The sequence below is a fragment of the Onychostruthus taczanowskii genome, unplaced genomic scaffold (assembly GCF_017590055.1).
Source record: "Onychostruthus taczanowskii isolate IOZ18803 unplaced genomic scaffold, ASM1759005v1 scaffold51, whole genome shotgun sequence".
NCBI classification, from domain to species: Eukaryota; Metazoa; Chordata; class Aves; order Passeriformes; family Passeridae; genus Onychostruthus; species Onychostruthus taczanowskii.
In genome coordinates, this window is record NW_024502680.1 from 3778329 (window position 1) to 3799485 (window position 21157).

The 21157-nt window shown below is 58.3% G+C and overlaps 1 protein-coding gene across 4 annotated transcripts in view; it reads right to left on the bottom strand.

Annotated features, from left to right (window-relative positions):
* The window catches only part of KIF1A (kinesin family member 1A), a 36035-nt gene that overhangs the window by 3245 nt on the left and 11633 nt on the right, over positions 1-21157 (bottom strand). The window contains exons 16-47 of one of the 4 annotated variants that reach the window (XM_041416203.1): positions 19487-19566; positions 19139-19245; positions 18504-18587; positions 18213-18393; positions 18059-18131; positions 17720-17813; positions 17460-17608; positions 17126-17304; positions 16901-17038; positions 15817-16080; positions 12305-12423; positions 12138-12223; positions 11704-11842; positions 10906-11071; positions 10479-10569; positions 9997-10115; positions 9795-9850; positions 9031-9139; positions 8864-8930; positions 8690-8774; positions 8253-8358; positions 6258-6284; positions 3275-3389; positions 2905-3038; positions 2700-2761; positions 2444-2589; positions 1979-2191; positions 1750-1827; positions 1378-1502; positions 1105-1251; positions 809-1001; positions 615-733 (exon numbers count right to left, since the gene is read on the bottom strand). In XM_041416203.1, the coding sequence (XP_041272137.1) occupies positions 615-733; positions 809-1001; positions 1105-1251; positions 1378-1502; positions 1750-1827; positions 1979-2191; positions 2444-2589; positions 2700-2761; positions 2905-3038; positions 3275-3389; positions 6258-6284; positions 8253-8358; positions 8690-8774; positions 8864-8930; positions 9031-9139; positions 9795-9850; positions 9997-10115; positions 10479-10569; positions 10906-11071; positions 11704-11842; positions 12138-12223; positions 12305-12423; positions 15817-16080; positions 16901-17038; positions 17126-17304; positions 17460-17608; positions 17720-17813; positions 18059-18131; positions 18213-18393; positions 18504-18587; positions 19139-19245; positions 19487-19566 (3851 nt within the window). The remainder of the gene's footprint in view (positions 1-614; positions 734-808; positions 1002-1104; positions 1252-1377; positions 1503-1749; positions 1828-1978; positions 2192-2443; positions 2590-2699; positions 2762-2904; positions 3039-3274; positions 3390-6257; positions 6285-8252; positions 8359-8689; positions 8775-8863; positions 8931-9030; positions 9140-9794; positions 9851-9996; positions 10116-10478; positions 10570-10905; positions 11072-11703; positions 11843-12137; positions 12224-12304; positions 12424-15816; positions 16081-16900; positions 17039-17125; positions 17305-17459; positions 17609-17719; positions 17814-18058; positions 18132-18212; positions 18394-18503; positions 18588-19138; positions 19246-19486; positions 19567-21157) is intronic. The other 3 variants (XM_041416205.1, XM_041416204.1, XM_041416206.1) reach the window with 3 other exon arrangements.

Sequence of the window (21157 nt, forward strand, 5' to 3'; positions counted from 1 at the left end):
TAAAAGCCCAGGGTTTCCTTTGTTCAGGGTCCTTTCTCAGAGCTCTAGCTGTTACTTTGCTATTGCACCATGATTAAATTATTTAAAGGATCGAGACGTCTGAGACTCTGCTGTGGGAAAGCTGTGACTGAGCCAGTTAGGAAACCCTGTCTGAGTGTGTGTGAGGTGAGTGTAGAAGTCAACCAAGGCCCCTGTCGGCTCACTGGGACCACCTGCTGTGAGAGGCCTCAGTTCCAGCACAGGTGGTGCATGTGTGACTTCCAGAGTGGCTCCGGGATGGTGAGACAGGAAAGTTTCCTAAACAGTCTCAAAACTCTGTGGGATGGTCTCAAGAACAGTGACAGGCCAGAGGCCCTGCACCAGGCACAGACAGCACAACAACACCTCTGCACCACCTGGAATCTGGCCCTAGACTAAAGCATTTAAATGTGGATGAGCTGAATTCAAAATTAATATAGTCCATGTTCTCTCAGCTGAAAGCGTGTCCCAGCACAGCTCTGCACAGGAGACGTTCCCCACACCTGGCTGGGGCTGTAGCAGGAAAGCACTGGGAGCCTGCAGCCCCCCCAGCAATGGCTTCTGTGCATCCCCCTTCCCCCAGCTGCCCCTGGTACCTTATGGATCCAGCCAGGAGAGGGTTGAAAGCGTAGAGCCAGTCGTGCATGTCTTTGTCACTGCTCGCCTGCAGCAGGATGCCCCGGTGCTCTGTGCACACCGCAAATGTGTTCGGGGTCTGCGGGGGGAGAGCCAGAGCTTAGTCCTTCACTCGGGGGGGTGTGCAGAGTGGGGCTGGCTCCCGGTGCCCTACCTTGAGCATGGCCTGCTGGTCCTCGCTGTACTCCACCTGCGCCTTGGACAGGTTGAGTATGGCCCTCTCGACCGCATCCTTGTCCGAGTTGTAGATGTAGACGTATGGACGCCGGACCACCACAAAGCGTTTCACCCATCCATTGGTGTGAGGCTCCAGGAAGTGCAGGTAGCCCTTTTTGGAGACGATGGGACTGCAGAAGGGATTAAGGGAAGGGGTGGGATACAGACCATGAGGAGGTGGCAGTGGCAGGGCATGGCCCCCCTGCCCACAGGGGCTGCCCCGGTTGCTCCTACCTGACCCGAATCTCCTGGATGTCAGGCACCAGCAACCGCTGGGGCTCCTTCTCCTCCTCAGGCCGGCGGGCTGGGGACTTCTTCTGCTCTCCTTCTACCACAGGCTCCAGTTCGGGGCTCTCTGCCCTGGAGGAAACCTGGGGGGGTCTGGGGAAGGAGGAGAGGATGGAATGTAGGAAGAGTGATGGCTAGGGGACATCCATAGACAGTGTTCCAGTGATACAACTGCTCTCCTTGGGATATGTCACCAGCACCTCCCAGCCAGCTTCTTACCTGACTTCCATGGCATTGTAACATCCTTCCACCAGTGATGGGCAGGTCGAGGAGGGGGTGAGAGTGGTGACCCCAAGAGCTGGCATGGAAGGGTCTCTCATCAAGGTCACGGACATTTCAGACAGCTGTGGAGTAATGGAGGTGTGAACTGGAGTTTCTGTGCAAAGCCAGGCACATGCAAAGGAGCAGGCTCCTGCTCAGACAGGGAGAGGCAAGACCCCTGGCTGGCAGGGTCCTCTCCTGGCATGGTCCTGAGAGCCACCAGGTCTGGGAAAGGCCAGAGCAAGCACGGGGAGCAGACACCCCAGAGGAGGCATGACTTGTGCCATAGTGCCCATCTGGCCCCCACCCAGCCCAGGGGCAGAGCAGTACCTTGCTCTCGCTGGCGCTGATGCAGACGTGGCTGTGGCTGTACTCCCTGTTGAAGGTGTGCGTGAGCAGGCGCAAACACTGCAGAGAGAGGAGGAGGACAGTGGGGCACGAGGCACATTCCACCTCCCACTCTTCTTGGGTTTCCTCCCACCACAACCCCCAGCCACCATGTGGAAGCCACTTCGTGGCTTCATCCCTGCAAGCTGGGTTTGCTGCAGGATGCAGCTACCTTCACAGCCAGCTCCTTCTGCCTCTCGCTGGGGGTCTCAGGGGGAGAGGTGCGGCTTTCAGGTGCCCCGTCAGCAGAGAGTGGGGAAGAGATGCAGGATGTGCTTCGGGACTCAGAGTCCTCACTGGAGCAGGGGGACAGGCTCTCCATGCCCAGGCGCTGGGTCGTCTCCAGCTTCTCGCGCAGTAACAGGTAGTGTCTTGTCTTCTCCACCTGGGCACAGACACCCAGGCTCAGGGGTGGCCCTTTCTCCCATACCCAGGCCCCCCTAACCCCATTTACTCATTAGCTTTAGATCTGCTGGCACCTGGCTAGCAGCAAAGCACAGGAGTACTGGCAGCACAGCCCCATTCCTGCCTCCTCCCACAATGAAGATGGCCCTGCCATGCAGGGTGGGGAATCCCCCCAGCACCAGTGGAGCTGTGAATTGCACTGTTTCAGCCCATTTCTAGCCCGGACTCTCACTTCTTGCAGAAGGCTGAGTTTCTCCAGCTCCCACTGATGGTCAAGGATGAGGCTGTCACTGCGGGGCCGCCAGCCAGCCAGGTTCTCCTCTCCCCGGACGTAGGCTACAGAGGTGTCCAGCACACGCCGGCGCCTTCTCTGCATGCCTGCAGGCACAGACACACAGCTGGGGGGACAGACACACAGCCCCTAACCCAAAGGGCTGGCTGTGCCTCCCTGCCCCAGCTGAACACCTGGGCAGAGGCGTGGCACCCACCTGGACTGCCGGCATCAGCCACGCGGCAGAGGCTGAGCTCGTAGACTCCTGTCACGCGGTTGCTGTGAGCAAAGAGAGATGACGCATTACTGGCTTTGTCCCATCCCCACACCCCAATTTTTTTAGCCAGGCTGCTGGGATGCCCTAGAAAAGCTCCAGTCCCTAGGTGATGGCTCCCCTGTCCCCAACAGGAGCATCCTGGTACCTCTCAGAAGCCCGCAGGCTGCCGCTGCCAAAAAGATTGCGGATGGAGCGTGAGGCAGGAAGTTTGGCATCCCGGGAGTAGAAAACCATGCAGAAGTCTTTGGTGATGACGGCGGGCTGAGTGCAGTTCTCCATCTGCAGTAGGGCAGAGGGAGGTGTCAGGGGTGCTGCAGGGTGGCAGCCCAGCAGGTCTCTCCCTCCCCTGTGCCCAGCAGGTTCCAGTCCCAGGGTCCCACATGGGCCCCAAGCACCAAGTTGAACCCTGCACCCCATAAGCAGTAGCTAAGGAAGGGCTCACGCTGGCTGCACACCAACAGCGGGGGCAATACCAGATTTTGGTGGTGTATAGTGACCCCAAGCAAGGTCCTTGCCTCGATGTAAGCTGACAGGGTGATGTAGATCTTCTCCCGGTAAGGGGTAACACGGTTGAGCAGCAGCGAGTTGTGCATGGAGCTATCCCACGCCGCCTCAAACTGGTAGAAAGTCCTGCCAAAAAAACCCAGCAAGGCCAGTAAAACAACCTCCCTGGAACCCCTGGCAGGCGAGCAAAGAGATGTCATTGTCCCCCCCACAGCGCTGCAGCAGGCCTGCAAGGACACACAGACATGCATGCGCAGTGGGGACAGATGGGGACAGCCACTCCAGAGGACACAGGCTCAAGGCAAAGGGCACAAGGCATGGTGGGAAGAGGACACGGCACCCTTGAAATGGCCAATGGACCGGGGTTTTGGGGAGGTGGGACCGCGGGAGGAGGGGGGGCTCAGATGGGGTGCAGGCAAGGCAGAGCAGGCTAGGAAGGCAAAGGAGGGCGAAGGAGGGTTCATGCCCCACCCCTGTGTTCAGAGCAGGGGTTGCCACCCCCAGAGCACTTGGGCCAGTCCCCACCATCCAGCCTGGGGCACAGCACCTCCCAGTCCCTGCCAGGAGTGGCCGTTGCCATTTGGGTGACGATGGCCAGAAGGGAAAGGAGGGAGGATGCTCAGCACTGGGGGTGTGCTGCCAGCCCACCTGTGGGAGCACAGCCCCCCCACCAGCCAGGTCCCCTTTCCCAGGGCTGCCCCTGTCTGCCAGCCCTGGGCCCCAGTGAGAAGCTGGGGACCATGATTTGGTGGCCGGCCCCTGTCAGGCTGTCTCCCCTGGCTCTTGCTCTACCCTCATTGCCAGCCCCATTCCCACTCTGCTGCCTCAGGCCCCTTTGCTGTGTTTTCCTTGGCTCCCAGGCTGGGAGAAGGAGCAGGGGACACCTGGTCCCACTCATCCATGCCTACAGGATCCTGGAGAGGATGGCAGAGCTCACCCAGATCAAGAGTGGCAGCTGCCCTCCTTGGGTTGAGCAACCAAGGGTGAGGAAGAAGGAGGTGGCTCTGGCAAGAGAGCATGGGGGATCTCCATTTCACCCCCTGCACCACTCCTGGGCTCCCTCACAGGTCAGCCTTGGCTTTATGGTACACCCACTCCCCAAAACCACCCAGAGTTGCTGTGGCCCTGGCTCCCGCCTGAGCATCCTCAGGAAGCTGTGGTTCAGCCATATCTCAATGAAACACTTCAGCATGTCCCTGAAGCAGCATCCAGGTGGCTGAGGTGCAATTTTAACAAGAGCCAGGGCAGCCAGCAGGAGTAGGGAGAGGTTCTCAACTGCAATTTCCCCCATGTTGGAAGAAGAGGGAGAGTGATACTTTCAAAAGGTGTACAAAATACATAACCCCACCGGTGTGAGACACAGCCAAGGCGAAGGATTGCTTTGCAGACACAGGTTGCTTAAGAAAAGAGTGCTCCCCAAGGAGGAGGAGGAGAAGAGGAGCCTCAGGGGAGGGGAGAAAGAGCAAAAAGCAGAGGGAGGAGGCAAAGGGGAAGAAGAGAAAAGCAGGAGGGACCAGACCGAGCAGGTGCGCGTGAAATACCTAGTGTCATTTCCCAGCGAAATGCTATAAGTGGAAGGTGACCCAAGGACAAACACACACATGTACACACACAGAAAAACGACAGGTCAGAAGAGCCCCTCTTGAAGGGACTCGCACATAATAGCACCGCTGGCCACGGGAGCTCCAGCCTGGCTGAACCCAAAGTGGGAACCAAAAGGAGCTCAGCGAGGGCAGACAGACGCTTGCCAGCCTGGGTGAAAACCATCTGCCTCCCACTTTCCTCATGGTCCAGTAGCTGGGAAGAAAGCACTTGTGCTCCCTATGCCCTTAGCTCTGCCCTTGTGCCATCCCAGGGCAAGGAGCTCCCGCCCAGTGCAGTCCCCTGGGACAGTGCCAGCTGGGGGATGAGATTTCCCACTGCCACTCACACAGCAGGTGACTTCTTGGCCCATCCCCTGGTCCACAAGGAAAGCACCACTGTGCTGAGAGACCACAGGCAGTGCCAGCGTGAACCCACCTCTCTTGCGGTGGGGGGGGCTGGATCAGTGCTGGACCCACTTTCCTGCACCCTGGGAGGGGACAGAATGCTGCTGCAGGGACAGCTCTGCCCTCAGACATCTCTGAGCATGACCAGCTTTGAGTTGCTGGAGAGAGGACAACCTTCAGGCACAAAGTTATGTGCCAGGACTCAGGACATTCCATCCCTTGTCTCCCAGGCACGTGCTCCTCTTCTGCCACGGGCCACAGTGGTGGCCCCCATCCCTGAGGCTTCACCAATGCTCCCATCCAGAGGCTGGTGGCACACCCACAAATCTGGCACCTCTCACACATACACCAGGCTCACCCAGTGGTCCCAGCTGGAGCCTGCAGTCCCAAACAGCCACTGCCCCTTTACACAGGGGTACAACAGTCTGTGCCACATATGCACCCTCTGTCACACCTGCATACAGACACACGCTCCCGTACGCCGCACCTACACACACAGAACATCTGTGCACAGGGTGGGCAGCTGCTGCCACACCAGCTGCAGTGCTGCCAGCGATACCAGGTGCCCAGGAGAGGGCAGGACAAGCCCCAAAACTTCCACTGTCCTCACCAGCCCTGCAGCTACTCCAAGCAGTACCAGGGGCTGAGCTGGGGCTGGGGCGGGAGACAATGGAGGGTCTGGCACACTCAGCGCCAGATGCCAGAAAAGATGGGAGAGTAGCGAAGTCGAAAAGCAAGAATAAAACCCAAATCAGGCAATGGAGACGCAGGCGTGCGAGGGGGAGCGGCAGCCAGCCAGAGCGTGGCCCACACGAACAGCAAAAGGGGTCGAGTGAGCAAGAGGTGCCAGCAGTAGGGAGGAGGGATGGGGCGTGTGAAGGGATGAGGGGCCGGATGTCCAAGTGCTGCCTCTGGCGGGAGTGAGCGTGCCGAGGCAAGGGGGTAGAAAGAAAGAAAGGAGAGAAGAAGGAGGGGTGGAAAAAAAACCAATGGAAACAAATAATACCTAGGCATATCCGAATCAAGAAACTGCCTGCAAAAACACAAAACAATCACATGGTTAGTGTGGGCTTAGATGGGCAGTAGCAGCTGAGGGAAGCGAGGGGGGACACCAGGCGCTGCCCCCCGCGCCTCCGCCCTGGGCGCTCGATGCGGGGATGGATGCGTGCTGAGGAGAGAGCGGAACCGCTCTCCCGGCCTCTTCCTGAGTGGCTCCGGGGCGCCGGGGAGGCTGCAGAGGGGAAGCCAGGGCTGCTCCAGGCAATGGAGGCTGCGTGGCACAAGGCAGCAAAGCGGGGAGCGCAAGCGGCTGGGAGGAGGGTGAAGTGGGCACTGGCTCTGCTCTCTGCCTTCCTTCTGCCTGTCCTCACAGCTGCAGGGTGAAGCATGCATGTCTGCATGTGGAGTGGAAGTGGAGGCATTTCAGCTAGCCCCCTTCAGGCAGCTGGCCACCCCCTCCTCCCCCTGCCTCACCATGGGCAGGCTCCATGGAATAGAAATGGGACAGATATGACATGAGCACCGTGCCCCCAAATGGGCCCCCAGTCTCCACACTTCTCTCCACACCCCAAGTATCTCCCCAGGCCCAGCCGTGTCCCCTTGTCCTGCAGGACGCACGGGGTGGAAGGTAGAGCAGGAGGCACATCCCTCCTGCCAGGCTACTTTAGGCATGCTGAAGATCCCATATGGCTGCATCTGGGACCAGACAATCCAACAGGCTGACAAAAAACTGCACAGCCCCAAAAGCCCACAGGTGCCACCCAGCTCCCAGCAAAAAAAACACCACTGCTCCACTGGGCTGGGCTCTCCTCGTCTGACCATCCCCATGTGGCCTCCTTCTGTATCCCCAAGGCTGCGACAAAGTCTCTTGGTCCGACGCTTGCATGCGTGCTGACCCCAGGACTTGCCTCTGCTGCTCAGATACTTTGTGCCAGTTGCTCTGCCAGATCCAGGGAGCTGCCCTGAGAGTGCTCAGGGTACCAAATCCTATCCAGACCCCCATCATTCCCCCAAAAACACCCTGCCTTGGGACAGGCCTCCCTGGACAGTGGTGATCACAAAGCAGATGAGGGAAAAAGTGGTTCCCATTCCTCGCCAGGATGTTCCTACACCAGTGACCACAATGCACACAGCCAAGGACCAGTCCTGCTGCTCCCAGTGCTGGCAACAACCATCCCTGTCTTGTCACAGCTGCCTGCATGCACACATTCTGGCCAGAGACCCCCACCAGTTCCACCAGAACCCCCGAGTTCCACCAGAAGCCCTGGTGCAGAGGAGAGCTCTGCCCTCCATACCCACGACTCCCCCTGCCACTGCAGGACTCACACAGGGAGATCTTGGAGAAAAAAATCTTCTGGTCCTGCTTCTTTCACACCCTGCCAAACCTACAGTGGGGACACCTTTAAGCAACCTGGTCTCTAGTGGAAGGTGTCCCTGCCCGTGGCAGGGGGTTTGGAATGTGGTTATCTTTAAAGTCCCTTTCAGCCCAAACCGCTCTGTGGTTTCTGTGACAGCCCCCTGGGATAGGCAGGAAGGGATGGGCATGCCTGGAGTCACCCACAGTGGGTGGGAATGGCTTTCCTACATTACTTACACGCAGATAGGGATCTGCCATGGGTGCCAAGTGGCTTTCCAGCAATTTTGCTGGGACACAGGACAAACTGCCCTCCCCTCTAGCCATGGAGTTGGGACATCGTCCTGGCACCAGCACCAACTGCCTCCCTGTGCCAGCCCATCACAGCCAGCACCAGAGAGCAGGACCCACACACAAATTCCCTTTAGTGCCCTCCCCAGCACAGCAAGGCCTTGGGGAGGAGGAGAAGGAAGGGGGTTGGCAGCCCTGTACCCCAAGACCCCATGCAGCTTCAGAAAGATCCTGCCTCAAGGCAGCAGTGGGTCAGCAGAAGGACCAAGAGCCTTCCAGGGGAGAGGGGGGCTGCTACTCAACCCCCTCCATCCCTCACCACAGCAGGGGAAGAGCAAGAAAAAAAGCATCACGCACCGGTCATCCTGGGAGGGGTGGATGTAGCCGGAGGAGAGGATGTTCAGGGACAGAATGTTTGGGTCGATGAGTGACTCGTCTGCCTCTGGGGTGTTCCGGATTCGACCTGCAAACACAGCACAGAGTTGCCTCTGAGGTGACAGGCAGTGGCCCTGTGAGGGTCCCCATGAAGGCAGGGGCAGATTGCCTGCCTGCAGCCCCTCCTGGCCATTCAGCACCAGAGATCCTGGTCCAGCTCCTGGACACGGGGACAGGGGCTGAGGTGTCCTGCCCACACAGTGTCCCAGTATCACCTGCCAGGCAGCCAGTGCTTTACTATAGCAGGGCAGGAGGGGAGACAAGGCATAAAGCTCTATGTGGGAACATGGGAATGCGGGCAAGAAACAGTCTGAGAGGATGCCTGGGAGCTCAGCGGGCTGGGGGCTGGCTTGGCTTACCCACAACCAGCTCTCGTACTTCCTTCCAGTGGATGAGGCTGCCCGTTTCATGCACCAAGGTGACACTGATTCTCCTCTGGATGCCCTGAGACCCACAAGGCCAGAGAGAAGGAACAGTAGTTAACACGGGCCCCAGCAGGAGTCAGCTAGGACAGCACCTTGGGCAGAGAGTACCTGATGAAGGAGGAAGGTCCCATGGCATGGCATGCCTCCACGGTGGTCCACAACAGCAGGGATGTAGCTGGAAGAGAGGATTGCAGCATGAAACAGAATCCTGCCAGCCTGCCCAGAGGTGCTGAGCACTGGGTAAACCCCTCATTGCCTCTCCCAGCAGGACTTACTCTCCATTGGCCTCCAGCTCACAGATCTCAAAGAAGACCATCAGGTCGTACTTGCACTGGCAGGGGCCAGCACTGGGCCGAGTCATGGTGCTCAGCTTTGTCGCAGGCACTGCAGTGGGTCAGAAACGACAGGTGAGAGGTTGAGCCTGCTGCTGGAACTCAGAATGAGGAATATGAGGGCAGAGAAAGGGCAGAGCAGGCAAGGACCTCAGGGCATGCATAGAGGCAGCAACCAGAGCCCCATGCCAGGGACCTTGCTGATCACTGGCAGTGCTTTCTCCCTTGCCCATCATGGGGTGTCAGCAAGAGACTGAGCTCACCCATCCCAGGTGCACACAGTGTGCCTGCAGGCTTGGCTCTGACACATCCCAAAACACACAGTGCTGCTCCAGGCACTGCTCGGGAACCACCAGAGGGAGGCTCCCTCTGTGCTGGTGTTTTCACTGTACAGCCAAACCCCCACACTGGGCCTCAGCAGCTGTGCCACCCTGTGGGACACTGGGGCTGGGGGCCACCTGAGCCACCCAGGGCAAGGAACCTCCCCCCTGCTGCTCTGCAGGAGGTGACATGGGGGGCTTTCCATCCATTGAGTACTGTGGAAATGGGTGTCTAGGGCTTTTGAGTGCCATGACCCATAAAGAAATAAATAAAATAGTACATTTTGTGGTGCTTCTGGGGTCCTAACTAGTCCCTCTGCGGAAGGGGACACCCACCCAACATGGGAACTATGGGTGGGCACAGGAGTGGGAGGCCAGGTTCCTTACCTGGTTTAGAGAGTGGCATCACACGAGGGAAGTGGCGTCGGGATGGCCTCAGTGGGCTGCAGACAGAACCAGCTTGGTTATAGCATCCCCAAAACCAGGGACCCCCAAACCCAGCCAGCCCCCTCTATGCCCTGGGGCCACGCTGGGTCCCCAGGCAGCCCCTAGCACAGCCAGGGGCTGGGGGTGGCCCAGATGTGCCCACCTCAGGACATCCTTGCAGAGAGGTGGGAAGGGGTGCTGCTGGTAATGGCCAAACACCTCGAACACAATTGGCTGGCTCTTGATGTACTCAATGAAAGATTTTGTCACCTCCACAGCGATCTGGAAGAGAAAGAGCTGCTGAGCCACTGACAGTGAACTTTATCTGGGAAAAGGGATTGAGGCAGCAACAGCACCTGGGATGTGAAAGGGTGCAAGAGTGTCAGTGCCCTGCGTCCCTCACCCACTCCTCCCTCTCTCCACCAAGACCACTGCAGTGAAATCCCAGCCTTTTCAGGTATACAACAGTTGCTTTTGGTGTTTTTCCTGCACGTCCACCCCATCTAAGCCTGGCTTAGCTGGGTGTCTGTGAGGGGCTGGGAAAGCCAGGAGGAAGCTGCTTCCCTGGGAGAGGATCCAGCCAATGGCCCTGCAGAGACCCCAGCAGGTGCAGGAGCAAAGGGGTGGTGGAAGAGGGGTACGCACATTCTGGACATGATAGAAGCCCAGGGGTGGCCCCCGTCCTGTGTTCTTCAAGGGTTCTGTTGAAAAGGCCTCATCATGGCGGTGGATGAAGCTGTGGAGGGAAGGAAGGTTGTTCAGGGGCTGTGGGATGGGGACATGCTGGAGCAGGGAGAGGAGTGAAAGCAAGGGACCACAACAGAGCCTATTCCCCCTGGGACTACTGCCCACGCCCTTGACTGGCACAGGACTCCCTGAAGCTGATGGGAGCCTCTCCTTGCCTTTTGCCAGTGACCAAACAAGTGCTTGGGCAGATTCACAGCCATTGGTTTTGCCTCCCCATCCACAAAGGGCTCAGGGGGGAAGGAAACTTCCCAAATTCGCCATGAGCCCCCAGGTGATGGCTGGAGCTTGGTGGAAGAAGCAGGGCTGGGGGGCACTAGGGGCTCACTTGAACTGGCAGAAGATGTCAGCATATTCTGCAGAGATGCTGGAGGCTTGCAGGACTGTCACACGGAAAGTGAAGATGCTGCCCAGCTTCAGGTGGTCCAAAGCCACTTCCAGCGGCCCGTCCGCTGCAGGCTTCTCCGGGCTGTCCAGAAGATCCTCTGGGGTCACTGCAGGGAGGAGAAGGCCCTTAGCAAGACAGGGTGTCTTCCCCTCAGTGTTAGGAACATTTAGGAACAATGTTGAGATGCTGGAGCATGTCCAGAGAAGGGCAACAAGGCTGGTGAAGGGTCTGGAACACAAGCCCTTGCCCAACACAGCTGGAGCAGCTGAGGGAGCTGGGGGTGTTTAGCCTGGAGAAGTGGAGGCTGAGGGGAGACCTCATCATTCTCTGCAACTCCCTGAAAGGAGGGTGTAGCCAGGTAAGGGTTGTTCTCCCAGGCAGCCACTGACAGGACAAGAGGACACAGTCTTGAGCTGCACCGGGGGGAGTTTAGGCTGGACATTAGGAATGAGTTGTTCACAGAAAACATGATTAGGCACTGGAATAGGCTGCCCAGGGAGGTGGGGGAGTCACTGTCCCTGGAGGTGTTTAAGAAAAGCCTGGATGTGGCACTCAGTGCCATGGTGGTTGACAAGGTGGTGTCAGGCCACAGGTTGAACCCAATGATCTCCAGGGCTTTTCCCTCTGTGATTCTGTCTGCCAGCAGCCTCCCACCGGAGCAGTGGGCTGTCAGTGCCAGGAGGTGCAAGAGGCTGGGTGCAGGGAGCCACTCCCAAAGTGCCTGTCACCCCTCCTCACCTGCACAGGTGTTGTTGTTGACTTCATCCGCGGACGGACCCACGTCGCTGACCTGCCCCTGACCTTCCACGATGCGCAGCTCCTCCTGAGAGGTCCCCGAGCGAGACATCCCGACAGCCGGGCACGACTCTGACTGGAACTGAGCCAGGAGTGGAGTTCAGGGATTCTGGTGGTCCCCAGGCTGGTCCTGCTTGCACCACCACCAGCATCCCAAGCACCCAGGCACCTCCAGCTCTCCTCTCCCACCCCACGGCAGCCCCCCGGGACATGGGCGAGAGCAGGATGCACCGGTGGGTGCCCAAGGCCCGGTGGCCCAAGAACACATTCCTTTCCCTCCACCTCTAGGAGCTTGGGGGTCCCCATGGGGAAGCACTGAGGTGGCAGGCAGGGATCTGGGGTCCATGGGCATCCACCAAGAGCCAGCCCCACCTTACCTTCTCAAAGTGCTGGTCGTCAAAGGAGATCTTGGCCGTCCCTGATTGCCGCACACCAGAGCCATAGTCAGGGGCTTCTTCATCCGCTGGAGGAGGGATGGGGGTGAGCCGGCACAGAGGGTGCAGGGGATGCAAGGGGCACACGGTGCAGGGGGGTTCCATCCTACCTGAGATGGCCTGGACAGCCACGCGCAGGAAGCCCTTCACCTCGCCCTTCTCGCTGACGATGGCCACGCGGTGCACCAGGGGCACGGGGTACAGGAGGTTGCTCAGGTACACAAAGGCCCTGCCAGAGAAGGGGGGGACACACAACAGGGGGGAGAGCGGTCACTGCTCCCACCCGTGAGTCCCCAGCACGGCTGGCGTGGCCGGCAGTGGCCGGGATCCCAGGTCACTGCTCAGGGCGCGACCGCAGCGCTGCAAAGCAAAACTAAAGAGAAGGCAGCCAGGGCCAGGCGAAGGGGCTGGGGCAGCGGGCAGGCAGCGTGCCGCGGGCAGGAGGGTGGGCAGGAGGGGGGCACACGCCACGGACAACACCACAGAACACACCAGACCTGCAGACCTCTCCGACTGTCACCTCCATGGCAGGCAGGAGGGGAGAGGGCTGCGCTGGTGCCACCGTGAAGCCGTAGGGCGAGAGGACCTTCTGAGTGGTAGAGAGCTGGAGAACTTGGGCAGGAGGTGCTGCAACGTGACTGGGGGGGCAGCTGCAGAGTCACCACGGGGAGGACAGGGGCAAGACAGGGGGGAGGAAGGGTGACAGGGGAGATGGAGGCTGTCAGGAGCGAAGGAGGTTAGAGGACAAGGTCCTGGACCTCCAGAGGTGAACCTGCTGGGGGTTCATGGCCCTGGCTCTGCCCACCGTGTTGGACACCACTGGGAGGGAGGCTGCATGGTGTGGCTGGCAGCATCAGGTTGTGCATCCCCCCTCCCCATCCCTTCACACACATGGCTTCGGGGTCCTGGGCCACCTGCCAGCAGGTCACAGGGATGGGCAGCACGCCTGGCAAGTCTCAGCCTCCCTGCTCTCCTCTGCAGCATCCAGGTCACCGGCGCCACCACGGCGAGGTGCCACACGGGAGTCCAACACGATGGCTGCACCATGTCTCTGTCAGCACCTCCTGTCAGGCCACTGCTCTCTGCTTCTCAAGCATTTTGGGTTCTCTTGCTGCCTCCCTCCACCTCATCATCAGCTTGCAATGGTCATCCAGCTCTGGCCACGGTGGCATGCTGACCCTCCGCAGTGACAAGTCACCTTTGGCACTGAGCTCTCTGCCAAAAGGTGTGAGCTAGCAGCACCACTTCCAGCAAGATGGGCCGTGGAGTGCCTGCCACCTCTCCCTGTGGCACCCACCGGCATCTTGATGTGTGGTGGGGTGGGATGGTGCTGGGGGCTGGCCAGGACATCTCTACTTCAGGAGGCTCCCATGAGGGTCGCATCTCCAGGCGGCTGCTGTGTTGCTCAGGGCATCCCAGCCTCACAGGAATCTTCATATTCAGTGGCACCTCAAAGTGCCCAGGGGGCTCTTGCAGCCCTGCACTTGTACCCTGACCCCCAAGTCCGGAGATTCCCCCTGCTCTGGTGACTCCCATGGACCTTCAACTGCTCCTCGAGGCTTTTCCACCCAAAGCATGTGAAAGGACTCAAGTTGTGGAAGCAGCTGATGCCAAATCATTATCTCGTGATGGGCCTGCCTCAACCCATCTCTTCTCAGATGCCACTGGGAACAGGTGATCAGACCATGCCAGGGCTTCCCAGCAGGACTCATGGCTGGGGCAGAGCCCCGTGCCCACAGGGAACTCTCGGAAGCGCAGGGATCTGTGTGCACCCACCCACCCGAGATCACAGGGCAGCTGGAGTGGAAGCCGAGGACTGGAGAGGGCAGGGAGGAGTGGGAAGGAGGTGGGGCAGGCAGGGAGGAGGGGGACAAGTGTGTCACTAGAGGAAGGAGGGTAGGGACACTAACCACAAGATTGGTGAGGTGCAAAGATGGCATGCTCAGATCAAAGAAAAGCCTTTCCAAAGGAAGATAAAAGTGAAAGGACCCCAATTTTTGCTAAAGCTTTGAAGAGATAGAGCCAGCAGCTAAAAAAAAGAATAAAAAACCCTTAAAATAACCAAAATTTGAAAAAGAAAGATAAAGAGAGAAAGAGAGAGAAAAAGAGAGAGAAAGAGAGAAAGGGGAGAAAGAGAGAGAGGAAGAGAGGGAGAAAGAGGAGGAGAGAGAGAGAAAGAGAGAGGGAGAAAGAGGAGGAGAGAAAGAGATAGAAAGAAAGAGAGAAAATGAGAAAGAGGGAAAGAAAGAAAAAGAAAGAGAAAGAAAGAAAGAAAGAAAGAAAGAAAGAAAGAAAGAGAAAATCAAAGACAAGGATCCAATCATAAACCAATCCAAGCACACTTCACAAGAAATGTGGCCGGCGGAGCTGCTGCGCGGGGAGCCAAACCCAGGGCAGACTCAAAAGAAGTCAGGAGGCACCAAGCTCTGGGGAACACGCCCCCGGCATGGAGTGGGGCCGCTGCCACAGGGCCTTATTTGGTTTTTTGAGGTGCCCTTGAGAGTTTTGGGGTTGTTTTGATATGTTTTTTTTTTCTTTTAAATAAGGAAAAAGGAAAAAAGAAAATAAAAGGGGAAGAACCCAGCTCTTTCGGTCTGAGGCTGCAGGACTCTTACCCCACCTCCACCCTCTCTGCCTGTTTTGGTCCCTCCTTCCCACCACGCTGGCTCTGGCACACCGAGGAAGAGGAGCCCCAGCTCTCACCCCGGTCAGGGAGCCCCTGCCTGAGCAAAGGCTCTCAGAACAGCTCCTGGTGCACACCCCCTTGGGAAAACCCCAAAGAAAGCTGGCAGCTCCTCATACCATTCTAGGGATGGGCAGATGGCTCCAGGTTTGGTGGCACAGCCAGGTTGGGGGCAGCTGGTGGGCTTCTCCAGGCCAAGACTGATGGAGCCCGAGGGGGTCTCCAGCCAACAGGTATGAGAAATCAAAGGTTCTTGTCCTTGGCTCCAGCTAAAGAGGAGCTGGAGCCTACACCCAGGTCCCCACAACTTCCCTGGACATCTCCTATGCCAATCTGGCAGGTATGGCCCCAAGCCAAGTACTGGCTGGAGCTGGAAGAGCAACCACACCTCTTGGCCCTCTGTTCTGCACCCAGCTCTCCACTCACTCCCCTCAGCTTCATCCCCCACAACCACGTAGGGATAATCAAGCCTCCAGATTCAGGGGGCTCACCCTGACCAGTGCAGTGCCAGAGGCACATGGGATTTTGAAGTGCCTGTGTGCCCCAGTCAGCGGCACCATAAGGTCATCCCAAGCCGGGTGGGAGGTGCTCCTTCCTGGGACAGAAATGCCCAGGACCCAGCCCCCCAGGTGGCTGCCCTGGTTCCTTTGGTGTTGGAGACACAGCAGAGCTCTCCTTTTCAGAGGCTCTCCCACAAAGGTGCCCACATAAAGGAAGGCACCCTCTCCCTTCCCCTGCCATCCCCTTCCCCTGCTATGCTTCTCACAGCCCTACCTCAGCGGGGACCTCACCACCCCACCAGGCGCCCGGGCTTGGCGGCAGTCCCAGCCCAGCCTGCACCTCCGGGATGCCCCGGAGGTGGGAGTCGTGTCCAAAAGCAGTTCCCTCATGCGAAAGAGCTAGGTCCTTCCCGGCATGCTCTCCTAAAACCTCACCAACCTTCCTACTAAACTGAACAGGGGGAAGCGGTCGTAAAACGGATCCCGGCCATCACACAGCGGGCACTCCGGAAAGATGTCTTCCTCCAGGTCCTCCTCCTCCTCCTCCTCCTCCTCCTCCTCCTGCCCCTGGTGCTGCTCGTCAGCAGGCTCGGTGATGTCGGAGTCGGGGTTCGAGAAGGTAGGGGAGGGGGTGAGATCAGCCATGCGCTCGCTCATGCATGTGTTGAAAAGAGGAGAGCTGTTGCAGCCAGAGATATCTGAACTAAGGTTAGTACAACAAGATAGAAGACATGTTAACACCAGCTGTTCCAAACAGAAAGAACAGGAATTTTGCTTTTTTTTTGTTTTTTCTTGGTTAGGTTTTGGGGTGGGTTTTTTGTCTGCTTCAATCAAGGGACATTGGGACCAAAGACCTGCCCATCTGGCGCATCTCTAAAGCCACCAACAGCCAGACAAAAGAGCAACCCATGGAACCAGTGTGAATGCTGGGGACACCCTTTGCTGGGTTTGCAGGGAACGCAGGGACAGAGCAGGTTCCACAAAGGCTCGCCACTATCCCTGCTGCTGGAGAGAATCCCTCCTTGTGCTACAGCACAGGGGAATGCCTCCCGGCTACGCAGCTCAGCCCCCTGCTCCCCCTGCCCTGCCCCAGCCTTCTCCAGGGTGGCCCATCGTCCTTGCTGGCACTGCACCCTTCCATCCGGTGTGCGGGAAGCGCACGGAGACACGCGGCACACACGGCACAGACAGACGCTCAGACACCGGCGCGTGCACAGGGACGCATGCCCACCGCGGGGAGGACACCAGGGCACAGGCTCCCTGCCTGCTGTACAGCCACAGCCCCTGCACACCCCGAGCTGGAGCCCGTGGCTCTCAGCACCGGGTCAGGCAGGTGGCAGGAGCGCTGCCAGCAGCTCGCGTGCCCCTCGGCGTGCTGGCAGCCGACACGGAGGAGAGCCATGGCCCTGGAGCCGTCGCACGGGGGTGAGCGCCCCGCGCGCGGCGGGCAGCGCTGGCAGCGTGTCCTCCTGCGGGACCTTCTGTGGGTCCCAGCCACGCCTCGAAGGAGCCAAAGCGCTCACCTGCCCACCAGCCTGAACCAGGGAAAGCGGTCGTAGAATGGGTCTCCGCCAGTCACCACATTGTCACAGTCCTCGATGACGCTGGAAGGCACTTCTGCTGCTCGGTCGTACATCTCACGCATCAGGTCCAGGCGCTGCCTGCAGGCAGAGGGGATGCCCATGGTGGCGGTCAGACACAGGGCTGTGGGCACCCAGACCCTCCTGGCACAGCCATCTCTCACTCACCTCAGCTTCTCCAGGGTCCAGTAATGTGTTGCCCCGTTCTTCTGGTCCTGCACCTCCACAGCCACGATGGTGCGCGGGAACGGCCGCTTCTCCCGGTCCTTGGCAGCGTCGGGAGGCAGAAGGTCAGGAGGGAGAGGCGAGTACAGCGTGTCCGTGAGGAGCACAAACTGGAACTGGACCTGGAGAGGGCCAGAGGGGCTGGTGAGACACCTGGGAGGGCAGGAGGCTTCATGTGCTGCCTCTGGCCACCTCCCCTCAGCACTTCCTGGCTGCCTGTTCCCGTGGCCTCTGCTGTGGGTGCTGCGGCCAGCCAGGAAGGAGCCCAGGCACCCACCTTCTTTTTCAGCTCCACGCTGATGGCATTGGCTTCCTTGAGGAAGATAGCATTGCCCCAGAGCAGGTCACGGAGGGAGGTGAACTGGTACCACTTCCACTTCCTAAAGGCCCAGAGGGCGAGCTCGAATTCCCGCTCTGTCCACTGCACTGTGGGGACATGGAGGGACAGTCAGCCCACTAGCAGGACATCGACCCACAGTTCACTCCTCATGCTCCCACAGAAAGCATTAAAACCTACTGGTGGCTTCCAGCCCTCACCTTCATCCTCAGGTTCTTCCTCCTCCTCATTTGCCTCAGGGTAATACCTAGAATCCATCTGCTTCTGCAATGCCTCCAGTTTGCTCTCATAGTCCTAGAGGAAACAGGAAAAGAGGTGATGCAACCCACTGGTGTGACCTTCCTCCATGCTGCCACATTGCACTCCTCTTCCCTGCAGGAACATAGCCTCCTCCCTCCTCTGATCAATGCTCATGGTGACAACTCCAGGAACAACAGTTTGCCCTTATTTTTAGAACACAGACCACCCCACACAAACATCTGCCAGGATTTCAGTCATTCCTGGGCAGCCTGAGAAGGAGCCGTGTCCTGGCCACCTACCAGCCTCTGCTGCTCCAGAAGGTAATTTGCCTCTTCCCGCTCCCTCCGGTACTGGTCCTCCAGTTCCTGGAGACTAGATGGAAATGGGGAAGGAGAGGATGACCAAGCTGGAAGTGAACACCCAACTCCCCATCACCTCAGGCCATGCTCTCACCGCTGCTCCATCTCCTGTTTCATGTCGATGCCTTGCTTCTCCAGCAGCTCTCTCTGGGCAAAGGCCCAGTCCACGGGCTCTGCGGGGGTCTCGGCGCACGGGGTCCGCTCGCGCTCCTGCCGAGCCTGCTCGGGGTGGTTGAAGCGGAAGACGTGGCTCTTCCCCATGATGATGCGGTTTCCTGCAGCCATGTGCACGGGGGAGAGGTGTGGGTTCAACGTGGGACAAGTGCAGGGCCCCCAGGGCAGGGAGGAAGGCAGGTTGGAGCAGCTCTGGCGTGCTGGGACCCACCTGAGCGCAGGATGCTGGGCTCCGTCACCTTTTTGCCGTTCACGTAGGTGTCAGCACCTTCACAGGGCTCCAGGGTCACTATCACTGTGGAGATGGCAGGAAGGGGAGAGGTGGAAGCAGAAGAATGAATCCTGCATGTCCTGCTCAGGAAGGGAGAGCCACCCCAGCCACCACCACTCTGGTGGTGGTACCCACTGGCAGCACCCATCCCGTGGGCAGCTAACAGGACTCAGCCAACTTGATGTTAATCAGAGCAGTCCAAAGGAACAAGGGCAGCTGAAGACTGCATGTGGGAGGAGACCAGAGCCTCCCCAGGCTCATCCCCCACAGCCCCTTCACACCCAGGTTCCTGCCATTTTGGGAGGTGAATTCTGCTCCACATCTTGAGAGGGGGAATCATCTACAGTCTGCTCAGCCATCCTGCCCTGATCTCCCCACCTTACTTCCTTCCCACATGCCTTGTGCGAGCTCCCCTCCCAGCCATGAGGGATGTAGCTCGTCTGGAAGCATGGAGTAGGCACACAATAAAGCCCAACTAGTTTGAGGAGGGCAGGAAGTTCATCTGGGGACTGGGGCTGAGGAAATGCAGAGGGATGGGTCCCCAGGGCAGCGAAGCCCCTCCAGACAAGCAATACCTTCACCACCAGATTTGGTGTCACTGCGGAACAGGCAGTGCTCCTCTTTAATGAAGTGCCCGCTGAGAACGATGTCCTGCCTCTTCTCAGCATCTTCCCGGCCAACCCTGCAGTGGAAATCCAGCTCAATCCCCCCTCAAAGCAGCTCCTCCTGAGTTTCCCCCCAGCCCCATCCTTGGAGCAGCCCTTGGTGCACCGCAAGACCAAAATCTTGGGGATTTGCACTTTGGGGATGCCCTGGGAACAGTGCCCAGCCTGGGGACAGCTGTCACCCCCCTGCCCACCTGGGGAAGTCAGTCACTGAGATATGGACAGTGCTCCCACCTCTCCATGGGACCTGGCCCTCACCTTGTTATCCCATCCTTGATGTAGTAGAGAAGACACTCGGACATGAGCGGATCCTCATTGAGGTTGACCAAGTGTGGTGTCTGGGAGAGACAAACAAGGAGCCATCCCTGAGTGCCCTGCCTGCCCAGGCACTGAGGGTGCTCTGCAGGAAGGTGGGAGCTCAGCAGCACTGCAGGCTGCCCCTGCACAGGCCCTCCTGCCCTCTGTATCCTCAGGGTGACACGTCCAGACAGGTATTTTTCCAGGGGACTGCAGAGAACTGAGAGGCTGCCATGAGGATCCCTGCTTCCACAAGCTTCCTTGCTTTCCTCCTCACAAGACTGAGCCCTATCTACCCTTTCTCTGGCCACCTTTGAAAATTCATGCTCCAAACAGGCTCAACACAAAGCCAAAACCTTCCCATGGGGAATCCCTGATATGGCTCAGAGTCTCCTGGGGCAGGACCCTTCTCACTTGTGCTGTGTATTATAGAATCATGGAATGGTGTGGTTTGGAAGGGACACAAAAACACACCTTGTTTCACCCCCCTGCCATGGGTAGGGACATCTTCCATTAGATCAGGTTGTTCCAAACCCCATCCAACCTGGCCTTGAACAATTCCAGGAAAGCTTCTCTGGGCAACCTGTGCCAGGGCCTAATTACACTCCCAGGGAAGAATTTCTTCCCAATACGTAATCTAACCCTGCCCTCTGCCAGGTCAAAAAGGAAGTAAAAGTGCCTGTTTTCCTCCACTGATTGTACACCAGATGATGCATCTGAAAAGAGCAGGTCCCAGAGGTTCATCCAAAAGCAGTGCAGACCTGCAGGCTGAACTTCACTTTCTGGTTTCCTTCCTAACAGGTCACTCACAGCCCTTTCCTGCTCTGGGTCACAAACCACTTTGCTCTTGACAGGAGGAAAACTTCTCCCTCAGCCACAGGTCTCTCTGGCCAGAGCCAGCTTAGCTGCTGGGATTACACCTTCAGGGAACAGGGGCAGCCCCAGGAGTATCAGTGGGAGAAGTTCTGAGTTTACCAGACAGAATAGTGGCTGTAAGGAACACCTTATCAGCCTGCTGAGACCCAGCATGCAGAGGGGGCCCTCACCATGGTGCCACAAGCCTTGGCTGGCAGCAGAAACTCACTGCAAACAGGGCAGCAGAGCTGGAAGTCGAGGGAAAGGTGGGCTCTTCTCCATGGTGGCTGGCAGAAGTTGGCTGTAACATTTAATCTCTGGCCCCACGGGACAGACATACAGCCCTGGGGGCTTGAGACCTCCTTCACCTGCAGTTTTTGTCCAGATTTGTAAAGCTGGTGGTGACCTTCCACTGGGCTCCTGGAGCTGTAACCACCCCAGCCATGGCACACAGGACGGCAAAGTGCAGTGCCCATAACAAAATGGAGTTTGCACACTATCAACACTAACTTTCCTCACCAGCCACTGGAGAAGTCAGAAGGGTTTCCACCTGCCAGACAGCTGAAGAGCAAGGAGGCACCAAGACCACCACAGCAATGCCCCACCTCCAAGACCAACCTGCTTTGGGGAATAAACCCCCACGCTTCCTACCCAAAGGTCTGGAGTCCTAACAGGCAGCAGCTGGGACAAGAAACAAAGACAACAGTGCACAAGTTTATCCTAAAAGTCAATAGGGCCATGTAAGGGGAAGGCTGTGAAGTCTTTATCACCACCTGA